General features: G+C 33.5%; 2 protein-coding genes across 2 annotated transcripts; both read left to right on the top strand.

Annotated features, from left to right (window-relative positions):
- The first annotated feature begins 15,108 nt into the window (after positions 1-15,108).
- Positions 15,109-23,100, top strand: LOC141687362 (uncharacterized). The gene is made up of 5 exons (XM_074492604.1): positions 15,109-15,172; positions 15,954-18,536; positions 20,590-20,691; positions 22,732-22,858; positions 22,951-23,100. Exons 2-5 carry the CDS (start codon positions 18,124-18,126, stop codon positions 23,098-23,100), a joined length of 792 nt encoding a protein of 263 aa, XP_074348705.1. The 5' UTR covers positions 15,109-15,172; positions 15,954-18,123.
- A 3-nt stretch (positions 23,101-23,103) lies between these two features.
- Positions 23,104-24,368, top strand: LOC141687363 (uncharacterized). Its single transcript, XM_074492605.1, has 4 exons — positions 23,104-23,289; positions 23,379-23,462; positions 23,685-24,026; positions 24,152-24,368. The coding sequence occupies exons 1-4, from the start codon at positions 23,104-23,106 to the stop codon at positions 24,197-24,199; spliced, it is 660 nt and encodes a 219-aa protein (XP_074348706.1). The 3' UTR covers positions 24,200-24,368.
- The last annotated feature ends 248 nt before the right edge of the window (positions 24,369-24,616 follow it).

Here is a 24,616-nt window from a genome sequence, read left to right on the forward strand (position 1 = left end):
GATCAAGAATAATGGATGGTGATTCATCCTTGGTGTGTATAAAATACACCTATGTGTATCTTGTATATTCATCAACAATTACGAGTGCATACCTCTTCTTGGCAATTATCATAACATTCACTGGACCAAAGAGATCAATATGAAGTAAATGATATTGGTCAAGAATGGAGGATTTAGTTTTACTCCTGAAAGATATTTTCCTTTGCTTGGCTTTCTGGCATGAATCATATAAGCCATCAGGAGTAAACACTGTATTGGGCAATCCTCTCACAAGATCTTTCCTCACAAGTTCATTGATATTGTTGAAGTTGAGGTGAGAAAGTCTTTTATGCTAGTTCTAGTTGTCTTCCATAGATGCACTACTCAATAGACAAACTTCTGATTCATCAAAACTTGTGCAGACCCTGGCTTCATATAAACTACCATGTCTTACACTAGTCAATGTAATCTTGCCATCAGACTTACTGAAAATTTCACAATGCTCCTCATAGAAGTTGACATGGTAACCTATGTCACAGATTTGACTCACACTGATCAGATTATGCTTGAGTCCTGCAACTAGAGCTACATTTTCAATAATGACATTTCCAATTTTGATTTTTCCATATCCCAAGATTTTTCCTAAGTTGCCATCTCCAAAAGAAACACTAGGGCCAGCCTTCTCCTCAAATTCTGATAGCATGGATTTATAACCAGTTATGTGTCTTGAGCATCCACTGTCCAAGACTAGAGCTTTCCTCTTGTCACCTGCAATCAGTATTTTAAATTAGTTAGTGTTTTTAAGGACCCATACTTGCTTGGATCCTTTGGCCTCTTTAAGTTTGTTAACATAAGCAGCATAAGACTTTTTGTTAGTGTTTATGTTAACATTCTTACTATCAGTATTTATACATGCAGAACCAGATTTAATTTAACTAAAGAGGGTTTCAGTTTATAATAATCGTAATACAAACTGTGATACTCTTTACATGTATAAATAGAGTTCCAAACACTACCATAATGAAAATAAGGAATATGGTTTATATCTAACTGTTCTATTCCTAACTCTCTGACTTGGAAGGAACATCATTTATCTCTTTATTATTCTTGCAAGAATTAGCAAGATGATTAGTATGACCACAGTTTAAACAGGTCTTTCTAGGTTCATTAGGAGGAGTTACATAATTTCCATTCTTATTAACACCTACCTTTCCATTCCTATTTTTCCTAGACCTTTTCCTCTTGTCTTTCATGTGTAAGTCCTTCAGCTTTTGCTTAAGCTGTTTCAAAGTCAATGAACCAATATTTACTGATTTTATGTGAACTTTTTCACTCTTATCAGTAATTAAGTTTGATCTAGGTGTTGAGGTTGTACATTCCTCATGGATTTACTTAACTGAATTAGCACTTGGATTATAATTAATGGTCTTTATTTGAACCTTGTTCAGTTTGACCTTGCTATCAGTTCTTATTGGTTCCGTTTTCTCAGTTTTTTTTCTACTTTTCTTATCAGAATTAGATCTAGCAGAATATCCTAATCCTGATCCCCAACAGTCATTCACTAAAATTTCCTGAGTTGTATTTCCTGAATTAGTCCAAAGTTTAATTACTTCTATTTCTTTAGCTAACTCCTACTCTAGATAAGCATGTTTTTCTAACAATTTTTCTTTAACATAAACAACATTATCTCTTTCTTTTTGAATTTCTAGCATGGAAAGCAACTAAATTTCTAGGGATCATTCCTTTACTTTAACTCAGAGTTTTCACTCTTGATTCTATTATTCTCTAAGGTTTGATCCCCATAAATAACATGCATAGTCATAAGAAATAATCTTAATTCATAGATATCATCAGTATCAAACGCAAGAATAGTCTGAGGTACCTTTAATTTCACATTGTTGGCCTCAACATCAACATTTTCCATGAGAGCATAATTGACTCCATCATCTGAATATGATGAATCATCCCAGTTTCTCTTCTTTGAGATCAAAACTTATTTCTTCTCAGCTCTGGGTTTTTTGCAGTCACCTGCAAAGTGTCCAATTCCATCACAGTTGTAACATCTCTCTTTTGACTTGTCAGGTTTTCCAGATCTTGATTTCTTCCAATCAGTATTTCTTCTGTTGTTCCTCTTATTAGAGTTTGAGGAACTGGAACCTTTTCTGGAAAATCTTCTCCCTTTTTGAAGTTCTTGTAGACCATCTTCTTGAAGCTTTTAACTAGTGGGGAGGCCATTTGATCCATGTCTTCATTGTTGTTTTGATCACTGTCAATATCTAATTCATTATTAGTATTTGAGTCATCATCAAAATTTGATGATTCAGTATCTGACTTTGCAATCATGGCTTTCCCTTTGGAGTAGCTTTTCCTCCTAGCTTTCTCCTTTGGCTTCTCTTCAACCTTGAGTGCAACTAGTCTAGATTTAGATCATTTCCTCTTGCTTCTTTGCTCCCATAAATCTCATCTAGAGGTGTGTCATCAAGTTCATAGTTGTCCCTTATTGATGTAACTTTAAAGTCCCACTTTTCAGGGAGAGCAAGTAGGAACTTCAAGTTTGAGTCTTCCAAATCACATTCTTTGTTGACAAGGGATAAATCATTCAGCAACTTCTGAAATATGTCATAGATCTCAGTTAAGGACTCATTGTCCCTTGAGTCAAAGTGCTCATATTCTTGAGTAAGTATTGTCCTCCTGTTCTTCTTGATGGTGGTTGTACCTTGACACTTTACTTCTAAAGCATCCCATATCTCTTTTGTTGTCTTACATCCAATAACTTTATTGGACATAACATTATCAAGACTGCTGTGCAGGATGTGTCTGACCTTAGCATCCTTCATGATGGATGAGAGATCTTCAGGAGTATATTCCTTCCTGTCGTTGTCTATCATTTTCTATGGTTCTCCTGCAACAGAAACAACATTCTTCATTTCATTACGAGGACCATCATATATCCTGTTTAGATATTCAGGATATGTGGCTTCCAAACACATGGTCATCCTGACTTTCTAGATTGGATATTAATGTATCTTCAGGATAGGCACCTTCATTGTTTCATACCTACTCATGTTGCTGTTTATCTGTGATGTGGATGGGGGTAGTGGTTTTGAATTCTATGGTTCTTCTTCTTTGTCTGACATTATAGATTGATTTTCAGATCTTAAACTGTTTGTGCATTAACAACAAGCTCTGATACCAATTCTTAGGCACTTAATCAAATGTAGAGGGGGAGGGGGTGAGTACAGTTAATACAATCAATTCGACAAAACTTCAATAAAATCAACATTTTTTATATTAACTGATAAAAACTTATTACAAACGTACTCTCTCGAAATGATGAACAATCCTTGAGAGCTGCTAGGTTATGCGAAAGATATAACAATGTCGCAATGCTTATAGAATGAACCTAATCTGTGAAAGAGATATGTCCTAAGTCCAATCATATATGAGGATTTAGGAATAACTTTTATGTAATCTGTTTTGATTTCATTGATATTAATAAAAGACTTGTTTTGTTTTTATTGCGGGCTTTATCTATTTAAATGTTTAAATAAGATATACCACAGTTTAGAGTAAAGCTTTTTATGGATTGTGATGACATCATAATAATGAGACCAAATACATGATAACTCTAAACTTAAATAGTTCCTGGTCGTATGATTACTAACTGGTAATTAATAATCCGCAAAGATCGGTACATACTATGCTTGCTTCATTATGAAGGATGTCTGTTCTCATAGACATTTGTGTGGTGACACTATAGCTAGTATGTAGGTGCTTATTATAGAATAAGTTCACTGAACATGACTCACACAGCTGAACAACTGATGGAGTTCACTCACATGTCAGCAGTTGTTTACATAGTGATAGTTGTACAAGTATCCTTAGACTTGAGGTCATCATAGTCATCTTGTGTACACTGAACTATGCTTTGGTTTAGTTCTTAGTCTCAAGGGACAATTATAAGGGCTCTACTGGGTATAGAAATTTGTACACGAAGATAGTGTATGATCAATAAAGGATCTACCCCTTCCAGTGTAGGAAGAGAATGTTCAATGCTCATCCACTTATGTTAGTTCAGGAATCTCTGGCCAGAGTGAATGAAATTAGAAAGGAGTTTCCAATTTACATTAAATAGAACTAAGCATAGTGAATGGGAAAGCAAGTGATTAAATAAGATAGGCTTGACACAAGTTCCATGCCTTGTATTTAATCGTGACATTGCAGGGTAGAATGAATTAATTGTATGGTAACTACTCACTGAATAGGTTCTTCGTATTCTAAGCAGTGAATTCGTATTATCCGGATAGTCGCGATATGCTGAGAAGTATCCCTCACGATGTAGAATAAATATGATTAATTAATTAATCATATTTAATGAATTAGAGAATCTATATAAATAATGATAAAATAGTTTTATTATTATTTATTTCTACTACCGGCTTAATATTGAACCTACAGGGTCACACCATAAAAGAGAATGATTTAATGGTGGAGAAATTAATTAATAATGGCTGATAATTATTTATTTATGAAATAAATAATTAATTGGCAAATTTAATAATTGATTAAATGAGATTTAATTGATTTTAAATTAATTAAGAAAATGGTCTTAATATTATTAATTAAGAATTTAATTTTTGGAAATTAAATCAAGAGAGAGAATTATTTCTAAAGTGTTTAGAAAAAGGATTAATAATTAAAAGGTGTTTTAATTATTAATGAGAATAATAAAGGGTTAATAATAATAATATTTTATGGGAAAGTTTTCAGCTGAAAAATTTGCCTATAAATATACTATTATAGACCCTATTTTTGCCTCAACCAAAAAGATTTACAAAACCCTAATTCTCTCCATCTCCTACTCCTTCATTAGATCATTTTCTTGGTGGATACCGGTGGAGTGCTTCACACTTGAGGAGCAGCTGCTAAAGATCTTCGTTCATCATTTTTGGATCGCCATTAAAGACCTCCATCTTTCCATGAACGTAAAGCTTCTTAAGGTAAACATACTGAACTACAAATTAAATATTATTTTTCGCATGGATCCTGCGGAGGGTTTCATTTTTTTTAAGATTTAAATTTACATTTTCGTTGCGTTTATGTGCTAAAAACCCTTCATTGGCATCAGAGCTACTTGCGAAAAGTTTTTAATTCATTTATGTGTTTAACTGTTTTCGATAAATGAGCATGTACGTGATTCGCCATGATTTGATGTTGATATAATATGCTTATATATGTATATTTTTAAATATATGATATTCATGTGAGTTGTATAATCATAAGATGATTATGTAATCTGTATATATACTGATATATACATGATTTATGTTTGTTCTAATTATGAGAATCATATTAGATACGGATTGTAAATTGACTGCTGCAGATTTGCTGAAATCTGGGTCTGGTGTCCGATTTATGCAAACGAATACCCTATTCCATAGGTAAACGAGCGTCTGAACAAAACTGATAGCTAAAGCTATCAACGACTCGTCTGTAAGGCGTTTGACGTCGTTTACTGCCTGTAAACAGTGATTCTTGTTTTTCTGATTTGATTCTGATTTTTCTGATTTTTGTCATATTTTCTTTTTATGATTAGATCATGGATAATATGATATGTTAAGATCAAATTATGTGTTTTAACATGATTTTATGTGTTGTATGAGCATGGTGGATGGTTATGGCCTTCGACCTTAGTGTAATGGTTTTGGTTTTTGTTTTAAATACAACTTGCATGTCGTCAATCTTTGTAATCATAAATCTCGAATGTAACTCGGGTTATTCTTGTAAGTTCATTAGATTAGTTTTACTTTCAATCATGTAATGTAATTGAAGACTCAAGAAGGCTATCTAATGGAGGTGATACAAAGAAGAAGACGAGGCATACAAGAAGTTTAAACAAAGAAGAAGACTTATGTAATAAGTAGTTGTATTTATTTCCATCACCATATTAGATTGACCTTGATCTTTATCATGAGCTTGATAAAGATCACATAGGATGGGGCCATAACCAAACACATTTACTTTATTGCACTTTACATTTACTTGTTTATTTAATTTTATATATGAGATATATGCCTATGTTTACCATGCGATGATAGATTTAGGTGAACTTAAATCAATATAAGGCGTGCTCTAGAAAATCTAGAATAGGAATCGTTTCTTGCCTTAACAATAAATATTATGAATACGATCATGAGATTCTTGTGTTTATGAAACACGTAATTGAATATGAATTTTCAATATTGAGAGAAAGGATGATTCTGTCAACAACAGATTTCTATCTGTAAGAAAGGGTTATTAAGTGACGCCTCTTGACAATGCTCCACCCCATCTGGGAATCATCTGATTATCGATTATTGATTTGAAATATTTAATTTAAAAGGAATAATCTCTTTATAATATGATTATGATTGTAACGTAATATAATCCCTCTAAAATTAAATAATATCAAGTAGTAATTGGCCAATGACACAACGGGCTTGTGTCGGTCATAGCCTTCCAACATGGTAGAAAGTGGTTCTTATATTTAAATCATTGTCGTTTCGTGCTACAGCCGAGGGCTTTCATTTCAAAATAAGAAATACTTGTCTATTACATAGAGATGTGTACATTGAATTAGAATCTATAGGTCGGTACGTGCTACATCCGTGGGCTGTTGGAGACTGATTCAATTGTACGAAATGTTGGGTTAGACTTGACTTAGAATATTGAGTTTGTCGTGCCACAGCCGTGACTCAATTATTCAAGAGGCTAAACTTATATTAGGAAATAACATAAGATGTAATTGACAAGAGTTGTCTGCCTATTGAACATCACATGACGTTTCGTGCCACAGCCGAGGTTGTGTGATGGAATGTAGGATCCCTATTCCCATTAGCATTATGAATGCTTAATTTTCACTTAGGGGGTTGAAAAAATTAGATAAACTAGTGGGAGATACTTATGAATAAAGACCCGATTCATATAGTGTTTTGAAATGAAATTGAATATTTGCTAAGTATTGTTATGTGTTTATCATTTACAGATTTACTATATTTGTCATGTCTTCTGCACTATCACTCCGGAGCATACTAGATGCTCAGAAGTTGATTGGTCCTAATTTAGCTGTTTGTTTTCACTGTAACAAGTTAGGCACTAGAAGAGGAACTACAAGGCTTACCTTGCAGAATTGAAGAAGAAGAAGAAGGGTAGTAAGACTACCGCTTCTGATTCAGGCATGTTCATGATCGAAGTTAATATATCACTAGGTCAAATTTCTACTTGGGTATTAGATACCGCCTGTGGTTCTCATATTTGCAATTCGTTGCAAGGACTAAAGGGAAGTAGGACTCTTGAAAAAGATGAGGTGATTCTACGTATGGTCAATGGAGCAAGGGTTGCGGCCAGATCCGTAGGATCATTTAGTTTACATATGCCTACGGACAAGACTATTATTTTGAATAATTGTTATTACGTTCCCTCTATTGTGAGGAATATTGTTTCTATTCCTATGTTGGATGTGGATGGTTTTTCATTTATTATTAAGAATAATGAATGTTCTATCCTTAGAGATAATGTTCTTTTTGGACGTGGCATTTTAAATAATGGTCTATATGTATGTGACGTAAAGCATGATTTACTTCAGATTGAACAAACTAATAAAAGAAAACGAGATGATGAAAATCTGACCTATTTATGGGACTGTAGGCTAGGTCATATTAGTGAAAATAGACTGCGGACATTGCATAAGGAAGGGTTACTTGACCCCTTTGATTTTGAATTATATCCTACATGCGATTCTTGTCTATTGGGTAAAATGACCAAATCTCCATTTAGTGGACATGGAGAGAGGGCTGCAGATTTTCTAGGATTGGTACACACAGATGTATGTGGACCAATGTCTACACAAGCCATGGGTGGATTTTCGTACTTCAATACTTTCATAGATGATAGATCTAGATTCAGATATGTGTATTTGATGAAACACAAGTCTGAAGCCTTTGAAAAGTTCAAAGAATATAAACATGAAGTGGAGAAACAAACCAAACACAGTATTATAACTCTTCGATCATATCGAGGCGGTGAATACTTGAATGGAGAGTTTCTAGATTATCTCAAAGAAAATGGTATAGTCTCCCAGTGGACTCCTCCATATACTCCACAGTTAAATGGGGTATCTGAAAGGAGAAATCGAACTTTGTTAGACATGGTTCGGTCCATGATGAGCTATGCGAATCTTCCAGTATTCCTATGGGGTTATGCATTGGAAACTCAGCATATTTACTGAATAAGGTGCCTTCCAAATCTGTTCCTCAAACACCATATGAGATATGGAAAGAAAGGAAACCGAGTCTTAAACACGTTAAGATTTGGGGATGTCCAGCTTATGTCAAGAAAGTTGACCCAGATAAGCTGGAATCTCGATCCGCAAAATGTAATTTTGTGGGATATCCTAAAGAGACTTTGGGGTATTACTTTTACACCGATCATCGGGTGTTTGTCTCCAGACATGCTACCTTCGTGGAAAAGGATTTTATCCTTGAAGGAAACAGTGGGAGCAAAATTGAACTTGATGAAGTTCAAGAAGCACAAACTACTACGGATCAAGTGGAAACACCTATTCAGACTAAACAACCTTCTGTGGAACAGCCCATTCGTAGGACAGGGAGAGTGTCTCGCCAACCTGAGAGGTATTATGGCCTTGTCATTGAGAATGACAATGAGTTGTCAATCATTGATGATGACGACCCTATGACCTATAATGAGGCTATGAGTAGTGTTGACTCAGAGAAATGGCATAGTGCCATGAAATCCGAAATGGAATCTATGTATACCAACCAAGTATGGACTCTGGTTGAGGCGCCTGAAGGTGTTAAGCCTATTGGGCGCAAGTGGGTATACAAAAGAAAGATTGGAGTAGATGGCCAGGTGGAGACCTATAAGGCCAAGCTCGTGGCAAAAGGATTCAAACAAAGGCAAGAGATTGACTTTGATGAAACTTTTTCGCCTGTAGCCCTGTTAAAATCAATTCGGATTTTGCTTGCGATTGATGCTTACTACGACTATGATATCTGGCAAATGGACGTGAAAATGGCCTTCCTCAATGGGGAACTTGAGGAGAAAGTGTATATGACACAGCCAGAGGGTTTTCTTTCCAAGGGAAATGAACACCTAGTGTGTAAGCTGCTGCGAACCATATATGGTTTAAGGAAAGCTTCTCGTAGATGGAACATCCATTTTGATGAGACAATCAAAGAGTTTGGTTTTATAAAAAACATAGATGAACCATGTGTCTACAAGAAGGTTAGTGGGAGCGCGGTAACATTTCTTATATTGTATGTGGATGACATACTTCTTATAAGAAATGATATACCGATGTTACAATCAGTCAAAGTATGGCTATCAAAGAACTTCACCATGAAGGACTTGGGAGAAGCATCCTACATTCTCGGTATGAAGATCTATAGAGATAGATCTAGAAGAATGATAAGTCTTACCCAGGGTACATACATCCAGAAAGTGCTTAAAAGGTTTAGCATGGAAAACTCCAAAAGAGGTCTCATACCGATGAGCCATGGAGTGTCCCTTTCCGAAAAAATGTCTCCTAAGACACCTGAGGAAAGAGAGCGTATGAGTAAGATTTCTTATGCTTCAGAAATAGGATCTATCATGTACGCGATGTTATGTACAAGGCCTGATGTTGCTTATTCAATTAGTGTGACGAGCAGATATTAGTCCAATCCAGTTGAAGACCACTAGAAAGCAGTGAAAAACATCCTTAAGTACTTGCGAAGGACTCAGGACATTTTTCTTATTTTTGGTGGTGAATCTGAGTTGAAAATAGAGGAGATGTCAACGTCGAGAGAGTTGACACACATAACAACGTAGCAGACCCACTCACAAAGCCACTTTCTCAGAGCCACTTTGATCGTCATAAAGACAAGATGGGTATTAGATACCAGAGTGATTGGCTTTAGTACAAGTGGGAGATTGAAAGAGATATGTCCTAAGTCTAATCATGTATGAGGATTTAGGAATAACTTTTATGTAATCTGTTTTGATTTCATTGATATTAATAAAAGACTTGTTTTGTTTTTATTGCGGGCTCTATCTATTTAAATGTTTAAATAAGATATACCACAGTTTAGAGTAAAGCTTTTTATGGATTGTGATGAGATCATAATAATGAGACCTAAAAGATGATAACTCTAAACTTAAATAGTTCCTGGTCGTAGGATTACTAACTGGTAATTATTAATCCGCAAAGATCGGTACATACTATGCTTGCTTCATTATGAAGGATGTCTGTTCTCACAGACATTTGTGTGGTGACACTATAGCTAGTATGTAGGTGCTTATTATAGAATAAGTTCACTGAACATGACTCACACAGCTGAACAACTGATGGAGTTCACTCACGTGTCATCAGTTGTTCACATAGCGATAGTTGTACAAGTTTCCTTAGACTTGAGGTCATCATAGTTATCTTGTGTACACTGAACTATGCTTTGGTTTAGTTCTTAGTCTCAAGGGACAATTATAAGGGCTCTACTGGGTATAGGAATTTGTACACAAAGATAGTGTATGATCAATAAAGGATCTACCCCTTTCAGTGTAGGAAGAGAATGTTCAATGCTGATCCACTTATGTTAGTTCATGAATCTCTGGCCAGAGTGAATGAAATTAGAAAGGAGTTTCTAATTTACATTAAATAGAACTAAGCATAGTGAATGAGAAAGCAAGTGATTAAATAAGATAGGCTTGACACAAGTTTCATGCCTTGTATTTAATCATGACATTGCAGGGTAGAAGGAATTAATTGTACGGTAACTACTCACTGAATAGGTTCTTGGTATTCTAAGCAGTGAATTCGTATTATCCGGATAGTCGCGATATGCTGAGAAGTATCCCTCACGATGTAGAATAAATATGATTAATTAATTAATCATATTTAATGAATTAGAGAATTTATATTAATAATGATAAAATAGTTTTTATTATTATTTATTTCTACTACCGGCTTAATATTGAACCTACAGGGTCGCACCATAAAAGAGAATGATTTAATGGTGGAGAAATTAATTAATAATGGCTGATAATTATTTATTTATGAAATAAATAATTAATTGGCAAATTTAATAATTGATTAAATGAGATTTAATTGATTATAAATTAATTAAGAAAAGGTTCTTAATATTATTAATTAAGAATTTAATTTTTGGAAATTAAAACAAGAGAGAAAATTATTTCTAAAGTGTTTAGAAAAATGATTAATAATTAAAAGGTGTTTTAATTATTAATAAGAATAATAAAGGGTTAATAATAATAATATTTTATGGGAAAATTTTCAGCTGAAAATTTTGCCTATAAATATACTATTATAGACCCTATTTTTGCCTCAACCAAAAAGATTTACAAAACCCTAATTCTCTCCATCTCCTCCTCCTTCATTACATCGTTTTCTTGGTGGATACCGGTGGAGTGCTTCACACTTGAGGAGCAGCTGCTAAGGATCTCCGTTCATCATTTTTGGATCGCCATTAAAGACCTCCATCATTCCATTAACGTAAAGCTACTTAAGGTAAACATACTGAACTACGAATTAAATATTATTTTTCGCATGGATCCTGCGGAGGGTTTCGTTTTTTTTAAGATTTAAATTTACGTTTTCATTGCGTTTATGTGCCAAAAACCCTTCAATCTGTGCTTTATATAGAGCACAACTACACAATATATAAGAAATCCTATTCTATCAACAACAAGGAAACCTAATACAATGCTTTTGAGGTAAAGTCCTTCACCGCCTTGAGTTCCTGTTTCCTTTTCCTTATCGAAGATTAACTGATGTGACAAATACTGATTATATCATCCGTTGATGTCATCATCCATCGATATCATCATCCGTTGATATCATCATCCATTGATATCATCATCATCCGTTGATATAAGTTCTGATGTGAACTTCTGAAAGTTTCTACTTGATATCATCAATTGCTCCTAACAGACATTCACTGGAGCCACCGCTTATGATGATCAGTCGTACGACGGAAATTAGTAACTTTTTCTACTAGTAGGAGGATGACTTCCAACTCCTTGTTATCACTCTGGCCGCATACAAGCTATGTGTCCCATTTTGGGTATACACACACTTCGCAAGTCCTTAGGTACACATGGTACTGTCTCCCACAGTACTGGAAGTCTCCCCAATACATGAACTATTGGATCTATACCCCTCCCTTGTCCCTTAAGAAATCCTATCATATCTCAAGAACTCGAACCACATCGAAGTTCTCCAAGCGTTGTGCTTGTTGATAGGCACAACTCATCTCATTTTTATATATACATGTACTTCCGAAAATTTCGGAGGAAGTACTAAGATAATGTGAGTTGACCGTTGTCAACAGATATGTATTAAGGGGGGGGGGTTTCTTTTGAAACTATGGTAAAAATATTTAAAATTACATCGAGATAGTATTTTCGACGATTCGAAATAATTAGAATGACTTTCTAAATCTTCAGAAAATATTTTAAAATAGGTTTTATGAATTTTAAATCATTTTAAATCATTAATAAATATTTAATAATTAAATAATAATTATTAAATAATTAAACCTCGATTAAATATATTTTAAAAGAATATTTAAAATAATATTTCTCAACTAATTTATGTTTAAATAATTAAAGTAATCTTTAATAATGTAATTAATCGAGTTTGAAAATAAATAAACGTTAGAGAATACTTCTCCTATATTAAATAAATAATTGAAATAATATTCATTATCCGAGTAATTAAATATAGTTGAGGGAATATGATCTTTGGAATCGTTTTAAATAAATTCGAGGTATTTAATACTTCACAAGACGACATCGAGTCCCTTGGAATAAAAATAAATACGGACTTTTGATCGTCCAAAACATCACCGGGATAGTTCTCGGGTTTTCGATTTATAAATCCGACCGACTTTCGGTGTAACATCTGGGACATAGTGTAAAATTATCTTTATCAATAAATGATTATTATGTGATTATAATGTGAGTTTTTGGTGAATTATCTGATGATTGATAATAATATTTGGATGTTTGTATATAATAAATATGAGTATGTTAATTTTGATATGTCCAGAATAAAATATAGATAATTAAGGTATTTTCTGGTAATTTTTGGATTGTTATAAGATTTTATAATGATTTATTTATGAATTTATTAATTATATTCTAAATAATTACAAAAATGTTTTATAAAGCCGGGAATTGTCCAACTTCAATCGTTTTTACGTTTTTACAACCCGAAACTCTTCCAAAAACTCTTTTTTAACCTAATCTCGTAATTCCGGACATTTTTCGTGTTTTAACTTTTTCAATCCGGATTACGCATTGACCCATGCGCGTCCCGGCGCAAAATTTCCGATACGATAATCATTTCGATAAATCAACAAAACTCGTATTTTCGAAAGACGAGATAATATTACATTATTTTCGTATAAAGTGTTTTATAAAAAGCCAAGTTTGGATAATTATCCAATACGGGTATCAAATCGGATCATTTTTGCAGTTACTTAGCGGCTAAGTAACTAATCACTACAAGAAAAATGTCTATCTGCGACCGCAAATGCGGTAGCTAATGTTTTGAATCAGCGACCGCATGCAGCGACCGAACGCAATGTAGTCACTAATTAAGAATTAGCGACCGCGCCTCGTCGCCAAGCGGTTGGGAAAATAATTTTTGCCCAAAAAAAGTCGGGGAAATGTTGGCGCCAAAGTATTTGCTACTTAATTTTATCAGCGACCGATAATAGGAGCTAAAAGTTCCACATCAACACTAAAATCAACGACCATATCCCGTCACTAAACCAGCGACTGAAAATAACCCGACGACTAAAGGGTATCTGCGACCGCAGGCGGTCGCATATATGATTTTTTTTTAATTTTAAATCAAATTTGAAATTTTGACGCTATTTGTTAGCGACCAAAGAGTATCTGCGACCGACGCCATCACAAATGCTAAGTTTTAAAAATACTATTTTTAAATTAAGTTATAAATTGTCAACAAAATTTTTAAAAAAATTGTTTCAATAGAATGTTCTATTAATATTCATTTCCTTAATTAGTTAAGAAACTTTGGTAATCATTTTAGAACGACCAAATTATAGTAGTAATGGCCGAATCAGTTACAAATGTTATATTTCAAAATTATTAACTTTTTATTCAAAACATTTTTTTTTATTTTAATATAATATTTTTAATAAATTATTATCATTAATTATTTCTTAAAATTTATTTATCTAGTACGTATACTGAATGTCGTCACATATACTACGTTTTAAAAATACAAAATTTTAATTTAAAATAGTTTATTTTGAAAATTAATTTTTAAAATTAAATGTTTATGAAAATATATTTTAATTTATTTTAAATATTATATTTTATTATTATTAATTTCCTTTAAAATTTGTTATGAAATTATAGCAATTTTTTGGAGCTACCAATATCATTAGCTGCTGAATGCAGTTATAGATATCAAGTATTAATAATATTAAAAACATTAATTTTTTATTTAATTTTAATATTTTAAAATTAAATTATATCTATTTGTTTTTTAAAAGTTGTTCTAAATAAAAATATCATTATTTATTTCCTTTAAAAATATTATGAAATTTTGGTGTTCATTTTGGAGCTACTAAATAAAATTTACCATTGAATGTTGATACAGATTACAGAAAATCAAAATATTAGTGTTTTATTATAATTTTTTTATTTGAATAATATTTGTAAATTAAAATTTTATCATTATTTCTTGGAATTTCTTGATCTTGAATCCGATATGAAATTTTGGCGCACTTTTTATAGCGACCAAAGAACAACTGCTAAATAACGGCGTCACATATAATCATTTTTAAAAATTTTAATTTTTAATTATTAAATATTTTTTAATATATAAATAACTATAATATTGTTTCTAAAAAAATTGTTTTTAATTAAAAATTTTAGTATTCTTTTCTTTTAAATTTTTTATAAGAGTAATATATATATTAAGAAATTGTTATTTATTAATTACAAATATATAATGATTTTAGAATTAAAAAATCAAAACATATTAATAATTAATTTTAAGTTATTAACAACCAGCAGTACAAGAACAGTAGGTCAGAATGTTAACCGCCTAATTGCAAAGCGACTCCGGATCATCCATCTTCTTTCCCCCATCGTCATTAAGGTAATCAATCTCTTAATCGCGTGTTAGTTATCAGTTTACTCTTTCTCTTTCTCTGTCTCTATATGTAATCTATATTTAAATTTGTAATCAATCTGTGTAGGTCGATTTGATTATGAAATACAACCTCCTCCATGTGTGTAATGTGTGTATAGATTATGTTTTACTTGTTATATTTGTAATATCCTTATGTCAATTTCAAAATATTTATGATATGCTTTGTTTTTAATGAGCTTCTGATTAGGCTGTTTCTCAAAAGTAAGTTTATTAATTATTTTTCTCTGTTATTGTAAATGTAAGAGATGTTTTTGTGTTTCCCGTTTTTAATGTATAACACCATTTAGTACATTCTTTTTTCGTATATGTATATGTGACTATATACATTGTTATATTGAAGAGTACATACACTCAATACACTCAGTGTTCATGTTATATTGTAGCATTGAACCCCCTCGGGCAAGTTGTAGGTCAGGTATTTTTTGGGCATAAATAATGGGTTTGGTGTCAAATAGTTTTATGACTAAGATGGTTGTTTAGTCTATATTTAAGATATATATGTTCGAGATTATGGTGAAATATAATACTTTTAATCATAGGTATATATATTAATTACATAATTAACCGAAAAGTTTCTTCTCCAACTATATACATAATTAGATGAATAAAATTTACATGGGTAGAGTTTATAGATATATAGTCAAGGTTGAGTTAATTCATGTACTATATATAGAACTTGTTATTTAATTATGTTACTTGCAATACAAATACACATGTCTTTATATAGGTATTGTGATATCATGAATTTATTCTCGGACTGTACTTGGATGGCACGAGGAAGTCAAATACTGAGATATGTGCTACGACTGAATTTAGAGCCGGTTGTCAAGTGTTTTGGATTATGCTTATAGTCACCCGAAATATGTGAATGAAAAGAATCAGATACGATGTCCATGTTGGAAGTGCAAAACAAATAATTATCTGGACAGAGACATAGTAAACTACCATTTACTCGTTAATGGTTTCATGAGAAATTATGAAGAGTGTTGGTGGGCACATGGTGAGAAAAGAAATGGTGGCTTTACAAGTAATAATCCGGATAATAATAACACTTATCATATGGAGGAAATGGTTCATGATATTGTAGGGCAAAATTTTGATTGGGAACAAGCTAGAGATCAACCTATGATGCCAAGGCCTTCTCCAAGTTGTTAGAAGAGGGTAGGGAGCTGTTGTGGCATGGTTGCACCAAACACACTAAGTTATCTGCAGTGGCGACATTACTAAACATCAAGGCTGATCACAACATCAGCCATGAGTGTTTTGAGTCGCTCTTGAAGGCTATTAAGAGTATGTTTCCCGACAATGAAAAATTACCAGATAATTATTACTATTGCAAGAAGATGGTGAAGAAATTGGGTCTTGGATACCAGAAGATTGATGCATGTCCCAACGATTGCATGCTATTTTATAAGGAAAATGAGAAGATTACAAAATGCACCATTTGTGGTCATGATCGGTATAAACCTAATAAAGAGGGGGTCAATATAAAAAATCATCTATACCGTTCAAGATTCTAAGATATTTTCCTCTCACGGATCGGCTTAAAAGATTGTACATGTCCTCAAGAACAGCTGAACATATGAGTTGGCATGCGAAATCTCCGGCTAAAGATGGAGAACTAAAGCATCCCGCAGATGGGCAGGCTTGGAAAGATTTTAACAAAACACATCCTCGATTTGCATTGGAACCGAGGAATGTAAGGCTTGGACTATCCACCGATGGTTTTAACCCTTTTGGCCACTCAGCTGTTCCGTACTCATGCTGGCCTGTAATTGTTACTCCGTATAATCTGCCTCCTTGGATGTGTATGAAGCAACTTTATATGTTTCTCTCTCTCATGATTCCTGGTCCTACAAGTCCTGGAAAGAACTTAGATGTGTACTTGATGCCTCTTATAGACGAGTTGAAGGTACTGTGGAAAGATGGAGTACAAACTTGGGATGTTTCAATGCAAACAAATTTCAAACTTAGGGCGGCACTTATGTGGACTATTAGTGACTTTCCGGCTTATGGTATGTTATCTGGATGGAGCACACATGGGAAGTTGGCTTGTACATATTGCATGGAGTATACCAAGTCCTTCACTCTACAAAAAGGTCGAAAACCTTGTTGGTTTGATTGTCATCTCTGGTTCTTGCCTGAAGATCACCCGTTCCGAAGAAACAGAGAAAACTTCAAGAAAGGTAAAGTGGAGAATGACAAGCCCGTACCACAATTGTCAGGAATGGAGATTGCGAGCCCGTGTGATGAGACTTCCGATTGTCCCATTTGGTAAGAATGATAAGAAAATTAGTGGGTTTGGTGAATCTCATAACTGGGTTCGGACAAGTATCTTTTGGGAATTGCCTTATTGGTCTACAAATTTGATTCGTCATAATCTAGATGTAATGCATGTTGAGAAGAATGTGTTCGATAATGTATTTAACACCGTGATGAATGTTACAGGGAAGACAAAAGATAATGATAAGGCACGTTTGGACTTGAAAGATATTTGTAAGCGTCCTGCATTAGAGCTTCAAGAATCCTCTAATGGTAAGACTGTCAAACCGCATGCAAGGTACACATTATCCAAAAAGCAAGTTGAAGATGTATGTATGTGGATTAGGTCCCTGAAACTACCTGATGGATATGCTTCAAATATTGCAAGGTGTGTGACAGATAAGACCCCAAATGGGAAACTGAAAGGGATGAAGAGTCATGACTGTCATGTGTTCTTGGAAAGACTCTTACCTATAGCGTTTCGGGATCAGCTGTATAAACCAATATGGGATGCTTTGACAGAACTAAGTCATTTCTTTAATGACTTATGTTCGAAAACATTGAATGAGAAGGACATGTCCATACTTGAAAAAACATCATAGAGATCACGTGTAAACTGGAAAAAATCTTCCCACATGGTTTTTTTTGACTTCATGGAGCATTTGACTATACATCTTCCTTACGAAGCTCGTGTTAGGGGTCCGGTTCAATATAGGTGGATGTACCCTTTCGAGAGGTTGATGGGAATGCTTAAGAGGGCAGTAAAAAATAGAGCTTGTATTGAGGGTTCGATATGTGAGGCATACAGTTTTAATGAGATATCTATGTTTGTCTCTGACTATTTTCCGGACGAAGTCTTGACCAAGGCCAATCGCGCCCCGAGAAATGATGACGGGGGAAATATTGAACTAAATGGTAGGGTTTCTGTATTTGGTCTATCGGGCTGGGCTTATGGAAAAGAGAAGCGCATGTTCTTGTCCGAGAAAGATTTATATGCTGCACACACTTATATTCTTCTCAATTGTGAGGAGATCGACGAATTTGTGAGGTACACATCATGAAAACCTATAAATTTATAATATAATAAGTATTCAATGACATCTGTTATAAATATCAACATGTTAATATTCTATATATTATATAGATTGTATGATGACGAGTTAAAAGTGAAGTGTCCTGGCATAACTGATAAAGATATTTAAATCAACCGTTTTAAAGATTTTGCACGTTGGATAAAGAACAAAGTAAGTTCAATTTATTTAGCACAATTCACACATACCCTATATTAGCTATTTACTTTAATCCATTGAGTAAGATGATATATATATAGGCTTTGATTGAGGGATCGACGATTCTAGCAAATGTATAAAGCTTAGCTATGGGACCAGACATGGACCAAGTAAGCCTTAATGGTTATAAAGTAAATGGTTATGAATTTCATACCAAGGCATATGGGCGCGGTAAAAGAACTACAAACACAGGCTTATGCGTCCAAGGGGATTCTTACAATGAGCTGAGTCAGACCTTTTACGGGGAGTTAGAGGAAATCATAGAGTTGTCATACAAGGGTAGGTATGGGGGTTATATTAACTTGTTCAAGTGTCTGTGGTTCGATTCAGAGAAAGGGATTCGTGTTGATAGACATGGAATTGTTGACATTGACATTCACAAGTCTACCTACTCTAATGAACCATTTGTTTTACCAACACAAGCAAAACAGGTATACTACACTCCTGGTCCTGGTAAGAGGAGGGACAGGCCGCCTTCAGATTGGCAAGCTATAATTCATACTCCCGCACGCAGACGTGAAGAAGTAGTTAATGGGGAATTTTACCAGGAGGAGATGCTCCATAGACCAGCTGTAATAAATGTTGATGACAGTGAAGTAATTCAATTAGATGGTGGTGACGAACCAAATGAGGTAGATCCTGAGTTAATACTAGTTCCAGATGATATTGATACAGAAGAGGAAAAGTTATTGATCGACATCGACTCTGAGTTTGAGTCTGATGGAGAAGATGGTTATGAATCTAAACAAGATGACTCTGACTCAGAAACAGATACTTAAACATTTTATTTTATTTTTTTATTAAAATGACAAAACTTGTGAAAGATAGAAGTTTAATCAGTGAGTTTGTCTGATTATAAACAGTACTGATCATCTTTGTTATCTAATTTGTTATCTGTGTCTTGGTATTGGTTATGTTTTTACTAGTATTTAGATAGTTAATAATGAGCACTGTAGTTTTAGATAGTTAAGGTAGAAACCTGTTTAAAATATCTGGGAGTATATATCTTCCTGCCAAAGCTAAATTGAGTTATTATCTTTACTTTTCTATCATATTTTAATATCTTTAGGGATATAAAATTATCCAATTTTGTAAAATTTATTTTATTGCATGAATTTAAGTCGAATTATATGCATCTTCTTTACTGGTTTACCTGTAAAAATATTTGGATCTCTTATAAGTTGATGATTTGCTGAATGCCTTTACTTCTCTATTATGATTAGAACTGGCATACCAAATTAATTAGTCAAGCTTACCTGTAAAAAAATAGCGTCAACCTGGGCTTTTGTTTCTCTGCAGAAAAACAGAGTAGAAAAAATAGACCAAAATAATAATAATTAAATGTTTATGACAAATGAGCAAAGAACTTAGGTAAGTGACTGCTCCAATAAATGCTGCCTCTTTTAAAAATTTGTGAAATTGAAAAATGTTCAAAAATATGCTTCTGAATTCTGGACACTTTTTAATGTTTAAATGTTACAGTGTTAATAATGAGCAGTGAGCACTGCAGTTTTAAATAGTTAAGTTAGAAACCCTGTTCAAGAAATTTGGGAGTATATATCTTCCTGCAAAAGCTAAATTGTATCTTAAGTTCATATATTAAGTTCATACAATGCTAAATTAAAGACAAAAACTCCTAAGATCTTTAGGAAATACTGAGAACAATTATACATAAAACTCCAGAAATAGAACTCATTGCTTTTTCTTTTCTACGTAATGTATTTGCTGTACATTGACAATTGTATCTTAATTTTGGATGTCTCTGATTTAGTTCATTCCTAAACTTAGTTTTGTTTAAATACATTTATGCAGATGGATTCACAAGCAACGGCCCCGAAAAAGCGCAGGATGGGTAAGGGCCCCAACCATGTCCCAAAAGCACCTGCAAACCCAGACGACCGGACTCTCATTCAGGTTCGTCCACCCCCGGATAACAAGTATGTATCTACTATTAAAGTGTTTTATTTCTTTTTAAGCTTTCAAAAGAGGTAGTAAGGATCCAAGATTAATTATAGTATTTATAGACTGTCAAGGCACTATCTGATATAAAACCCCTAACTTTCTCCTATTTAGGCTGTCAAGGCGCTATATATATATAACTAACACATCCCTGATTATTCAAAATCATGTTTCGCGCAAGTAAAAGTACGCAACTTCTGTTCACAGTAAACTAGTTAAGTCTTTTTGGTAGTATGTATTAAATCTCTTGTTCTTAAAAAGGAGAACCTAACTACTCTTGTTCATGTAATCGTGTTAAATAAAGAAATTAATTTGAACGACTATTAAGTAAAAAAAAGATGATAGTTTATAATGGATAGTTTATATGTTTATAAATAGAGGAGATCATCCGGATCAAATCTTTGTAGTCTACTTGAAATTTGAACATTCCGTTTTAGCTTACACAGGTGGTCAAAAGGACCCTGAAGCCCATTTCCAATGAAGATATCTTTGCTATAATCCAGTGCAGTCTCAACATAATATTTTACAACCTACCAATATTTCGTAAATATAAACTTACAGACCACATGATGAGTAAATATAATGACAGGGCACACATGCATGGGCAAAACTAACAGAAAATTGAAGAGCTGCAAATCAATATTATAGATTATAGATCATGACAGTACTTACCTTAATTGTCTTAAGAGAAGATGTGATGCTTTTATCAACTTAAATATCTACGGCAATATTTCTAGTGTTCGTATGACCTTAACTTTTAGGAAATACAACTCAAGACAAAGTACTAATGATGTCAAATTCATTTGCTATTCTTTATTTTGCCAGTAAGAGATATGATCTACTTATAAATATAAATTTATATCTCGCTGTGCGAAATATGTAAAATTGATATGCCACTTTTTATTTCTCCAGTAGGAGATATCATCTATTTATAAACATATAACTATCCATTATAACTCCTTGTGTAAAATTATTATGTTAAATAAAGAGATTAATTTGAACGGCTATTAAGCTATTCATTACTATGATTTTCTGAAAACTCTTTACCACATCTTTCCTGGTCACACTTGTTGCAACCAAAAGGCCATGTATGTACACAAGAAAAAAAATAAACTTTAGTAAAATAAAAATCCTCTACCAAAGGGTGAAGGTACTAGATGAAATAGGTATTCAGACTTAGATATTCCTATAGCAAATCTTGTTGAGGAACAATGTCAAGCAAGATGCAAAAGAAATTCTACTCTCTAAACCATTAAATTTTGGAAATACAAAATTTTATAAATATGTAGAGAAATATTTAACATTAAGTTATACTCGAAAAACAGTGATCAAACTGCAGACTATAAAATTAATAACAGGATAATTAACCTGAACAAACCTATGTGTGTTTTGTTAATACTTACTCATCAATAACTATAATATCATATAAATAAATAGAATCCATAAAATAGAAACTAGATATTACTATACATATTATCGACCAAGTTACTCATCAATCTTATATGTGTACAACCAGAACCAAGTTACAGACCACTGATAACAGATGTCCTGCATTCTTTTAAATAAATATTTATTATAGTATAAAATACACTACCATATAAAATACCTCTACCATAAAAACCTTACAATCTAGAAAGTTTTATGGTATAGAATTTGATAAAATTATCAGAATAAATAGTAGACGATTAGCAACATTATAAATCAAAATTTCCACCAATCCTGAGTACAATTGTTTGTATATGTAGCAAAATCATGAGTATCTTTATGCGAACAGACTCAAAAGTTGTTGACTTGCACATCTAATAAGTTATTTTAGCCATATTGCTACTGTGATAGAAAGTTAGAACACTAGAAGGAGATGAATTATTTTCTGAACAACTAATGGTATGCTTCTGATTTATTATACTCTGGTGATCCTGTTCACCTCCTTTTCTTTCTTAGCAGTTAAGATATGCTTCTGAATTATGGACACTTTTTAATGTCTGCATACTACAGTGCTTTTGCAGATCACAAAATCGTAAAGTGCATCTCTCAAATGTGCCTTCAGAATTGGCCCACTCCTGCGATTACGTGGGCTAGCACCCCTGTCGCCCACAAGGATACAATTTGGGCTGAATTTCAGGTATATAGTCTTGTATAAATAGGTTATCATTTACGGCCAGTTGTCATTTTTATTGTGTAAAGGTGGATAACCTTGGTAAAACTTATTTGCAGAAACGTTACAGGTGGGAGGAAGACCAGGGTCCGGTTATAGCTACTCTTTTTTGGCAGAAGTGTGTCGATCGAACAAAAGACAATCTTTCTAGAGACCGTCAAAAAGCCTTGACTAATGCTGGCATTGACCATCCAAACCATGCAATGTAAAACATGTACAAGTATAGCCCTTGGTGGTGCACAGCTGAAATATGGGAGGAGATGTGTAACCAGTGGAGAGATGAAAAATGGTTGAAGAAAAGAAAGACTGCTTCAAGTAACAGAGCTGCGGGTGGCGAGAAGGCAAAAGGTACCTACAAGGGCGGCAGTATTTCCCAGTTGCAACATATCGTTAATAGGGTATGAACAATTTTAATACATTACAATCTTAAATTCTAGAATATCATATGTTTATTATTTTGTAATGTTGGAAAATATGTCTTGTACAGGAGTGTGAGTCTCAAGGTCCTATCAACTGGGTGGATGTATACGTGAAAACTCGTGATGGTTTGCCTGAAGCTGCCAAGTACGCGGTAAGAGATTTAATTAATTTTGTTTTCATTGTATCCAAATTAAAGTTATTCTTTTTATTAAAGTATTTAATAGTCATGTAATATATTCGAGGTCCAAGGCTTGACCAGAGGTTCAAATATATAAGGACCTGAATCCATATTTATAATATATGAATATTAGCATCATTTATGTTTTGTATTGTACTAATTAATTTTATTGTTTTATTGTTTAAATATTGACAGGAGAATTATCGCCGCTTATATGATGAGCGCTATCCAGAGGGCACCGAGCGTCCATATTTTGATCAGGATTTGTGGGAGACGGTATCTGATGTCAAGAAGAACTATGTCAAAGGGCAAGGACATCGACGACGCCCATCCATCAGTGGTTCCTCATTCAGCACACAGTTTTCACAGTCATCTAGCCAGCCATCTGTTCATACTCCTGCTGACTGTGTGAGGGCTATATGCCGAGATCCTGAGCTTCTTCGGATACTAGGAGCCCATTTGAGAGCTTTGGATCCCGAGGAGCTGGCTCGTGCAGTGGCAGAGGTGAATGCATCACAGCAGGGGGAAGACTCTGAGGTAATTTATTTATTGAACCTACTTGAATTTTTATTTTTATGTTCTTGATCAGTGGCGGAGTTACTTTTGTATACACAATGGATATCATGTAATGTAATATTTCTTTATCGTTTTGTTAAATACAGAGAGCACATCAGGATGATCATGAAGACGAGTTTGGTGGATCTTTTTAGTTTGTTTCAGTCGCATTTATGTTTATTTTGTACTCGAACTTGCTTGCACTGTACTATCGTTGGGTGACACTTGAACTTTAGTTTATTTTTTTCATTTTTCCAAGATGGTGTGAAAGTATTTGCATTTGTTATTAAATTTAGATATTTGGATTCGTGTTATTAATATGCTTTGCAAGGTAAATTTGTTGTGTTTTTTCAAGATAAATTTGTTTTTATTGCAAAACAGGTAGAAAATTTGTGAAACAGGAAAATATTTAAATTATAGAAAAGATTTTTAACGACCAAATTTTGTTGCAATTTTTTTGTTGAATTCAGCTCACCATTAGCAACCGAATATGGTAGCTAAAGGTTTGTAGCAAACATTAGCGATGACTTTCAGTAGCTAGAGATTGTTAAAAAATACTACATTTTGTGACT

This window comes from Apium graveolens, chromosome 9 (genome assembly GCF_009905375.1).
Source record: "Apium graveolens cultivar Ventura chromosome 9, ASM990537v1, whole genome shotgun sequence".
Taxonomy (NCBI): domain Eukaryota; kingdom Viridiplantae; phylum Streptophyta; class Magnoliopsida; order Apiales; family Apiaceae; genus Apium; species Apium graveolens.

Coding starts and splice junctions, on each gene's coding strand:
- LOC141687362 (XM_074492604.1), top strand. CDS start 18,124: ATGGTTTTTTTTGACTTCATGGAGCATTTGACTATACATCTTCCTTAC. Junction 20,692..22,731: donor ACGACCGGACTCTCATTCAG/GTTCGTCCACCC, acceptor TGCATACTACAG/TGCTTTTGCAGATCACAAAA. Junction 22,859..22,950: donor CAATTTGGGCTGAATTTCAG/GTATATAGTCTT, acceptor ACTTATTTGCAG/AAACGTTACAGGTGGGAGGA.
- LOC141687363 (XM_074492605.1), top strand. CDS start 23,104: ATGTACAAGTATAGCCCTTGGTGGTGCACAGCTGAAATATGGGAGGAG. Junction 23,290..23,378: donor TGCAACATATCGTTAATAGG/GTATGAACAATT, acceptor TGTCTTGTACAG/GAGTGTGAGTCTCAAGGTCC. Junction 23,463..23,684: donor CTGAAGCTGCCAAGTACGCG/GTAAGAGATTTA, acceptor AAATATTGACAG/GAGAATTATCGCCGCTTATA.